General features: G+C 46.9%; 1 protein-coding gene across 1 annotated transcript; it reads left to right on the top strand.

The window, feature by feature from the left end:
- Window positions 1-1181: 1181 nt before the first annotated feature.
- SLC25A48 (solute carrier family 25, member 48) lies at window positions 1182-9422 on the top strand (the record flags this gene model as incomplete). The annotated part of the gene is made up of 6 exons (XM_009872193.1): window positions 1182-1225; window positions 3918-3989; window positions 4322-4574; window positions 4895-5143; window positions 6304-6437; window positions 9300-9422. Coding segments are annotated over 6 exons (875 nt in total), but the record flags the coding sequence as incomplete, so codon positions are not given.
- Window positions 9423-9665: the final 243 nt, after the last annotated feature.

Below are 9665 nucleotides of genomic sequence, written 5' to 3'. Positions count from 1 at the left end.
TGAGCAGAGCTCAGCCCGGGCTCAGGAAGGGCTCACGGATCCCGACCAGCCAGACGAGGTTAATAGGTTAGCTGGCTCTAAAAAAATCCCCGGAGCCTTTGCCAAAAAGTTAGGTGGAGCAGCTGATTTTTGCATCTGTGCAGCCCGGGGAGGCTGTGAGGCATGCAGTGCCTCCCGCTGCCCCTAGGCTGTTGCTACACACCCCTCGGGGGCGGGACAGGACATCTTGGGGCTGAAGAGACACCAGGGCTTGGCATCGGTGGCAGCAGCCAGTCTTCACGCTGAGCACTGGACCACAGGTGGCCTCAGGTTAAGGTCCAGGAGGAGAGAGAGTGTTTATAATACATTTTTTAGTAAAGCTGTAATACATTGACCAAGGGCATGATGCTCTTTTCAGCCCTAATCCACTACAAGTGAGAAATTTCCTGTAGCCTCCAAAGTGCTTGAGGATACTGGTTTGCATAGAGACGTGCAGACAACTGCAACAACTGCCGGTGTTGCTTGTAATAAGAACACACAAAAACACATCCTGGCCACGGCACATGGCTTGCTCTGTCCTCCCAGAGAATGGGGAACCCAAGCCATGCTCTGCCCTGTCATGGTGGTCCTGACAGTGAGCAGGTGGGCAGGATGGTGAGAGGGAATGGGCTGGTTTCTCCCAGAGAACCATGAGGAATGAGGCTGAATGCAACTCTAGAGATCGATACAGAGCAGGATCCTCTTTATCTGAATCAGCCCTGGTGGGTATCTTTATAAACACCAAAGGATGAGGGTTCCCAGTTCCCATGGGTGGTCAGCTCTAGAACATCTCTGAGCCAGGAGAAAGCATTTCCTTGGGTCTAATCTGAATCACACCATTCTGTGGCTAAAAATTTGCACATGCTTACAAGAGTGCAAGAGGGCTTGTTTGCGAAGAGGATGTACGAATTCTTTACCTCCTCCTCTTGCTCACTTGCCTTTGACATGTAAAATTGATGGAGTCCAGGAGAGTAGTCAAGCAAAAATGTGCAAGTATTTCTGTTCAGCTTTTATGTGTTGTCAGAGATAGGGCACTGCTCTGGCTTGGCCTGGTACAACCTTTCCTGTTGAAATCTTCCCTGCTTCCCTATAAACCCATGGCTTCCTGTCCCATCACAAGAGCTTCTTCAAAGTTCCGTGTAACACTTTGCTTTCACCCCTAGGAACTGCCAGCGTGGTTGTGGGCCACCCCCTGGACACAATCAAGGTAAAACAATTTGAACCATTCTCTCTCATCACCACCCAAAACTTCACCGATGGGAAGGTGGCCTCTCTCTAGATGGTGCTTCAGAAGACCTTCACTTCCCCCATTACCCCAAGAGAATTTAGTCTGGATGGAAATGTTTTCATAGACTTTTCTTCCTTTCCAATGCTCTTTTTGAAAGAGAAACTACAAGAACTGGCTGACATGTTCAAGTTCCTCTGCTGAGGATTAATGCTGAACATTAAACCTGGCCTTACTTAATGTGTGATTTGCCAAACAGTTCTGCCAATGTTTTATTGAACTTTGCCACAGACAAGTATTCAAAGGGCAACGGTGGAACTATATCTGTTTTGCTGCAGGCACATTTTTACGTGTTTTCCTAGTGCTGACAATGCTGAAAGGGCAGTGTGCTGAAATTTTATCTCAGGGCTATGAGATGCAACATTTACTGTTCCTGCAAGACAGTTATTCCTCAGAGGGAAAGATTTAGAGATGTAAGAAAATATTTGCTGGCATGACGCGGACAAGCCCATGCACACACCAGTACAGCCTGTCCCAACCAATTCTGACCATCCCTACTGATGCAGAGATACGGAGGAATATCCTGCTCCTTTCTCTTTCTGTACAGCGCATCCCTTTCCAGCTTTCCTTGCTTCGACTGCTCTGCTCATCTGCTCTCACCTGGTTCAAATCTTCTTGCTGGCACCAGGCAGGGCTGTCAGATGTGGTCACCCCAAGGGCCAGTTTGCACCCTAGAGACCCTCAGAGGGCACTCTGGTTTCTATCAAACGCAGGCAGCTGTTTGTGTTTTTTTCCACAGCCTTGTAGTTTTCCATTTTCTTCCTCCATGTTGCATTCATTTCCCCAGAAAGTTTTTCAGTTTCTGGGTGTCACTTGAGAGCCCTATTGTACTAATTAAAACCTAATAGAAAGTTTCCTGAGGAACATCCACACTGACAGAGATGCCAGCAGGGATCTCAGGGCTCGGTGTTAACAGTTTAGCTCAGAGGGATATGTGTGTGAGCAGCAGCTTGGTGAGGACACTCGGTTGCCCTCAGTTACTGAAAGAATGTATTAACTTGAATGTCTGGTTTCTGTGTAAAAGAAAAAAACCCCAAGCCCAAGGAGGCAAAATGGAAATGTCTGGGCTAAGCATTGCGACAAAGCTGAGAGGGAGGGCAGAGCTGTGCACCACGGTCACCCGGTGCCGAGGGGCTGCCCGGGGTGCAGCCAACCTCCCCGCTGGTCCCCCCCAGCCCAGTCACCCCCAGGTGAGTCACAGCACCCGCGGCCCAGGCCTGCCTGCCTGGCACAACGTGTGCTGCATGAGCTATAGCTGGCATCTTCACGTACCAGTTTGTGTGTAAGGGCTCAGTAAATATTCTGCTTTTGCTGCCGCCTTCCCTGTGGTCTCCGACTGGGCCCAGGGCGATGCTCGGTGTGGGCAGGCAGCTGGATGGAGCAGCCCAAGGATGAGGGATGAACCCAGGTTTCAGTCCTTCCTACTCCCCATCCAGGGTTCCACAACAGCATCCTATCAGCCAGGCTTCTGCAGGGCTCTGGGCAGTATTCAGCCTGCTTTTTGGGCTCTAAAAGCTCTCCAAAAGTACAAACTCTGGAGGATATGCACTGCTTTGGACCTCAAATTCCCAAATAAAATTCCTGCTTCACCCTGGTGCAAGCCGGGCTGAGCCACTGGAGGCCACTGGGCGCTGTCCCTGCAGCCATGCTGATGGAGATGACCAGAAATGCTGTCCCCATTCCCTAAAAGCATCCCTGATGGAGCACATGTGAGGGTCTCCCTGTAAAATATGAGCTCTGGCCTCAGCTCAGCTGCTGAAGCCTCAGCTCTTGCGAAGAGAACAGAATTTCCATTTCTTTGCACAGCTCTAAGCCCTCAAAATGTATCCCTTATTAGGATATTTTTTTTGTGCAAACTTGTGAGCAGCTTGAATGAAAGATGATCTAAATAGATGTGAGGAGATATATATATATATGTATCTATGTAAGGAGGGAAAAGTATGTTGAATCATACAGGCTTTGTCATGACTTACACACCATTTCTTACAGCTGTTCTGGGTATTTTTTGAAAGGCATGTAACAATGGCTTTCCAGAAACAAAATGTCTTTGTTGGAAACGATGTAAAAATGTATTTTTGAGAGAAGCATGGAGAGTTTCTGAGACGGACCTGAATTATTTTGGCTTCATTTAGTATTTCTATGTCTTAAAATCCACCTTGGATCAGAAGAGCCCCGGAAGCCTCCGAGGGGAGCTCTCCACTCCATCCTTCAGCAACACAACCCAGCCTCCACTGAGCATCCCCAAACGGAGGAGACCACATCCCTCTCCACTTTCCACATAAATCAGGACCTTGCCAATGAGAGCATCGCACACCAGCAGTCTGCTTTGACGCTGTGCTGGGCCAGGGTAGCTGGTCTGGACTCAAGAACAATTTGACAGTCATCGATTCCAGATGTTACAGAAAGCTTCAAACCCCTGAGGTCCTGTTTAGCCCTGCTTCTGGCAAAGTTCAAGGGGGGTGGATGCATATATCTCTTATTTTATTGCTCTATTTTCTTTACAACTAAGGAAGGATTTGCTCTCAAAGCAAAGTACACATTGTTTACATAGCACGAGCTTTCACTGGGCTGGAAGCTTGGGATTTTAATTGCATTTTATGAATGTGTTTTGCAGACTCGTTTGCAAGCTGGACAAGGGTATGGAAATACACTCAACTGTGTTCTCACAGTGTACAGAAATGAGTCTGTAAGTACTTTATCTTATTTTCAATGTACTGGTAGAAAACGCAAATAGATGAATAAATACATAAAGCAATTACGCAAAATCACTGTTGACACCAGCGGTTATATGAAGACCAATAAAGCTGGTGCAATTGAGCCTGCAAATCCCTACAGCTTTCTCTAGCTAAATTCCAAGGTAACTCTCCTGGTTACTCCTATAAGGAAAAGACCCTGGCATGGTGAGATAAACAACAAGGCCCATGTCTCTGTGTGGGTCAGGGTGTTACATTTATGTGCTGGAGTTTTTGCTGCTCAGTCCCACCCTCTCTCCTAACTCCTGCTCCCTTCCCCGGGTAGGTGGCCGGCTTCTTCAAAGGCATGTCCTTCCCGCTGGCCAGCATCGCCGTCTACAGCTCCGTGGTGTTCGGGGTCTTCAGCAACACGCAACGGCTGCTCAGCCAGCTCCGCCACGGAGACCCATCTCGCACACCAGCGCTCGCCGACGTGGCTCTGGCCAGCGTGGTGGCAGGGTTTGTCTCCGTGGGCATCGGCACTCCTGTGGACCTGGTAAAGATAAGGCTACAGATGCAAACACAGCCATACATCAGAGGTAGGAAGCAAGAGTTTTTTGCCAGACTCTGAAGATGTCAAGGCTTTCAAAGATGCCGCTTGGCGTCAGATGTGGTTAAACCCATTAAAATTGGGCATGTAGCCTTAAACTCATTTGGAAATCTCCCATTGAGATGTATGCAATGCATCTAAGAAAAAAATCTCTCCTAAAGTGTCTCAACATCTTTCTTAAAGCTGTTTTTCTCACACTCTACATTGATCCCAGCAAAAGAAAATGAGTAACACTGATTTCTGTGCAGTGGGCTTTTGCGAATTCTGGGGCAATACGCCTATTATAATGGCTGTATCTTTTTTTTGCAGCAAACATTAAGCTAAAGCCCACAGTTCCTGGATTTCCTGTGTACCAAGGCCCAATTCACTGCTTTAGGACGGTCCTAGAGAAAGAGGGGATAGCAGGAATATACAGAGGTGCGGGAGCAATGCTTCTGAGGGATGTTCCTGGGTACTGCCTCTATTTCATCCCTTACACATGTTTCTGTGACTGGACTACTCCCGATGGATGCACTTCCCCTAATCCCTCCGCCATCTGGCTGGCAGGGGGAGTAGCAGGTAAGGACCTTTTTTTTTTTTTCCCCCAATACTGACAGAACAAGGACAGGAAGTTCCCAGGGCAGGCTTGGAGGTGGCTCAGGGGCCACCGCATCCTCTTGTTCACCAGGAGAGGACATAGGGCCGAATGACCTTCCTCCCCCAGGGCCACGTCCCCTGGCACTACGGCTCTGCTTTATGACTTGGCAAGCTTTCTGGAAGTCATCGTTATCAGACCTTCCTTGGGCTTAACGTCAGCGAGAAGGAACACAGCCAGTGCCTTCACCTCCCTGGATGTCTCCCAGCAGCCTCCCTGTTGCACTGCCAGGGACACACGGCAGCCAAGATGCCTCCAGAAGAGGACTTCAACCTGTTGGCTGCCCACTAGGAGGGTGTACGCTCTACCTGCAAACAGCAGAAGCAAAACTGACTGTTACTGAACTTATCCTGTGAACACCTGCCAGTAAGGCTGGCAGGTGTCCCCCCTTTCAGGCTTACATGCGTAAGGTCACCCCTACGCCCACTCCCCATTTCTTGGCCATTTCTAAATTGTAAACCCTTAGATGCAAGTCAGTCCTTAGCTCAGGTAATGATTACAAAATGCCCTGTCCGTTTCTCTTGCAAATAAACAGAGCCCTGGCCCGTCTGGACAGCTCCTCTTGCGTGCTCCAACCCTCAGATAGGTCCAGACAAACCCTTGTCTGTCCAGCTGGGCCATGACGATGCATTTCAGCTGCGTGGAGCCTAATCCTGGTTGCATGAGATGAACCTGCCTCTTATTTGCATTCTCAGCTCAAACTTTGCTTTTCGACAGTATTATCTGAGGACTCCAGTTTACCTGAAATCGCTCCAAGCGGCAGCTCCCTGCAGCTCGAGCTCTTCCCACAGCGTGTCCATGCCCTACCAGAAGGAAGGCAGAAGATGGATTTGCACCTGGGGGAGCACCTCTGGGGCTGCCTGCATTTGAGTACCAGCGTAACCTCCAAAAATCTCAATGCTTCTTCCACAGACAGGGAACTTTGCTGATGAAAATACCTCTCCTCTGCCTGAGCAGGGCGAATGCCCTGAAATGAAAATCTCATGAATATGATGTCGTAAATGAGGGGTGAATACCCGAGTTCGCTGACCTGCGGCCAAGGAAATATAAAGAAAATTGTTCAAATACTTCTGCATTTTTCTAGGAGCCATTTCCTGGGCAGCTGCTACTCCAATGGATGTTGTGAAAAGTCGGCTTCAGGCAGATGGAGTTTATTTTAAAAAGTACAAAGGGACCCTTGACTGTATCTTACAGAGCTACCAGAACGAGGGATTAAAAGTAAGTGATATCTGAAGTAAAATCTGGTATTAAGCATTTAATTTTCAATTGGAATTTACAATGGCTGTTACAAACCTACCTGCAGGGTTGAGAGATAGCTAAAGCCAGTTGCTGCTAAATTATAATAATGACAGTAGGTAATTGTAGTGCAGATTCTTCTAAAATCATAATTATGAGAGTAATAATGCGCTTTACAGCAATGAAAGAATGAGTGAGTGGGGATCACAGCCTGCTGGCATAATTAACTTACAATAACACTTCATGTCAGTGCATTTACTTGTGAATATGATTTCACTCATCGTAAATCAGAGGTAGAAAATCTTGCCTCTGTGATTGCTTCTACAAAATACAGAGGCCAAATGTTTCCCACTGACACCAAAGTCGAGGGGAACTGATTCCAGCGGCACCGTGCTGGCAGCCCTCTTGTGCTGTATTTGTTACTACTGCCCACCCTCTTTTTGCACCATGGTAGAGCTGATTGAAAATGTTCTTAAATCATAATTGCTTTGGTCTCAAACATGAAGAAGCACTGCGTGCCAGACAAAAACGACCTATCTCCTTCTTCTGACTTTGTCTGTTAGTCTAATAAGCGATGTTTGGGTTACTTGCAAACTTTGCCTCAGTTAAAAGTGAATGGCAGAGAACCAGGGTTTGCAGCTTTTTTACATGACCTGTGCACAGTTATGAGAAGCAAGGCCTTCTGATATTGAAATAAAACTGTATTTAAGTTGTCATCAAAACATCATGTGGGTCCCTAGCTCTCAGGTGTTAATTTTCGCATTCTGAGGGAAAAGTAACAAGTTAAAAAAAAACAAACCCAAACCACCTGTAAAATCACAAATCAATGTGATTTAAACATTTGCCAACAAGGCGCTATGTTGTGCCAGCTGTCACAGGAGCCTGCAGTCTGGTCTGTTGTGGTTTTTTTTTTTTTTCTGTTGATGAAGCAAGTCATAGTCGTATGAAGCAAAGACACCGGGAGAGATGCCAAAGACCCTGCTCGGACGGTCACAGGAGGGTCAGGCTGTCTGAGGTTCTATGCAGATTACCCGCTCTGCATGATCAGCATGGCACACGGTTTCATAGCCAAACATAGGCTGAAAAGGGAATTTTCCACGTGTTTTCCCTTCTCTCCCCATCCTCATCCACACCCCCTACACTCCTTGTCCTGCCTGAATACAAACAGGTCACTCAGGCAATTTGTTTGCGGATTTTTCTGTTACTATGCCTGGCACCTGCACCAAAGCCAGCAATACGATTGAGTAACAGTTGATAAGACCAGCTTTTTCTCTCATAAGGAAAATCTTTTTATATGCTGGGAGACACACAACTGATAAACGGCAAACTCAGGTCGAGATATTTTCATTCTGGGAAAAACAAACAGCATTTGTAGCCCTGAAAATAATGGCCTGATGTAGATTAAAAAAATGTAAGAATAGCCCTCTTCTTTCTCCATAATCAGGTGTGTTCATTCTGATGAGAAAAGTTTATGCCTCTGTGCTTTTCTTCATAAATCTTCATTGTTAGTTAACTTGTTAACTCATGTTGCTTTACGGATACTGCAAAAATCTGAATTTCCTACCAGAAAATTTTATCTTCCCTAAACAAAATTAAAACACTCCAATAAATCAAGTGGGAAATACTGGTTAGACACTTAAATCTATGAGCTTCTGGTCTCAGAGCTGAGATCTTACATGCTTTCTCCCAGTAGCCATGGGAGTGTTTTGCCTTTGTAAAGCCTGGAAGGGGTCTTGCTTTGCTGTTGGCACTTTTCATGTCTCTTTTGAACTTCTGGTATTCAGATTAGTGACCACGGTGATGAGCCTGGGTGGTTAACGGAGGGATTTTGTGAGAAACAGGACAGCAACCATCATTTTATGAATAGGCTCACCCCAGAATGAGTGGCTTGTGCAAACCCTTGCACATAAACGGGGTTTGTAGTGAGGGGGGAGTCAAAAGGAGACAAGCCAACACCGGGAGTGAGGAGAGACTTTCCAGAAAGCACTTCAGTGCTCAAGCACTTAAACGCTGCAGGTTCTTTCACTCTTGTAAGTGCCATCATCTTTTCAAACAATATCTGTTGAGCAGAATGAGGAAGCCTGTCTGTGGATATTAATGGAAGAAAATGCTGGGATACATATGGGCACCAAAGCTTGACCTTAGGAACCCACATGTGAAAATGTCAGCTTCTATTGAATATTTTTTCCAAAAGCCTTCAGTGAAAGCTAGTTCTCAGCACGGTACAGAGACAGTCTGATTTTCTGTTGAATGAAAAAATCCATTCTACACTCAAAGGTGAAACCTGCAGAATAGTCCGCATGGCACAGCGCCCGCGCTGGCTGGCCTGGCTCGCGGCCACGGCGCTCCCTCCCCGCTTCCCAAATGTCACCTGCGCCCACAGAGCCAGCCTCGGGAGCCTGAGCGTTTGCTGCGTAGAAGCAACGGCCGCCTCGTTGTACCCTGGGGTCTGCATGGTCCTCTCATGCCTCTGTATGCAAAGGGGAGGAGGGACTGCAGCTAGGTAGGACAACACTGGAAGATGTTTTAGGTTTCTTGCTTTCTGCTCTACACCAGTGGCACGAGGCTCTTTTTTTAATCCTTTACCTCTGGCAGCTCTTGCTGGCAGATTCAGATGGGGGTCCACAGGGAACACAGAGCACAGTGATACCAAACCAATGACTTTGGCCATTGTGTTTCCGTTCCTCAGCGCAGACTTTGGCAAAGAGCAGCAGTGAGAGGCATATCTTCTGAGCAAACCAAGATTTGGTTCCTCAGAATCCCACCATGACTTCACTCAATGTTTTCTTCTTCTTCAAACAGCCAGTATATTCCTATGCTCTAACCTTTCTCCATCCCCAACAGGTCTTTTTTAGAGGCATCACGGTCAATACAGTGCGAGGATTCCCAGTGAGTTCAGCCATGTTTCTTGGCTATGAACTTTCCCTCAAAGCAATGAAAAGAGACCAAACTGAGACCAATCCTTAACTTCCAGGTCAGCGCATAAAGACCCTCTAGCTTTATTAAAAATAGAGAATTAATCTTTGAATCAAATGGAGTTGCAATTGTATAGATCCTCTGAAGTCAGCTAACTTACCTACATCCCAATAGTCAAACACTTTTCAAATTTAGGTCTGTGGGATTTGGAGCAGACAACAGATGTGCCGATGGCTTTTCGTTTCATTCCAGATCTCCTTGGATTTCACTGCAATCTGTTCTGATTGTTGTGAT

The sequence above is a fragment of the Apaloderma vittatum genome, unplaced genomic scaffold (genome assembly GCF_000703405.1).
Source record: "Apaloderma vittatum isolate BGI_N311 unplaced genomic scaffold, ASM70340v1 scaffold21516, whole genome shotgun sequence".
NCBI lineage: Eukaryota > Metazoa > Chordata > Aves > Trogoniformes > Trogonidae > Apaloderma > Apaloderma vittatum.
The sequence above is the reverse complement of the archived record's forward strand: the minus strand, read 5'-3'. Positions and strand labels throughout refer to the sequence as shown.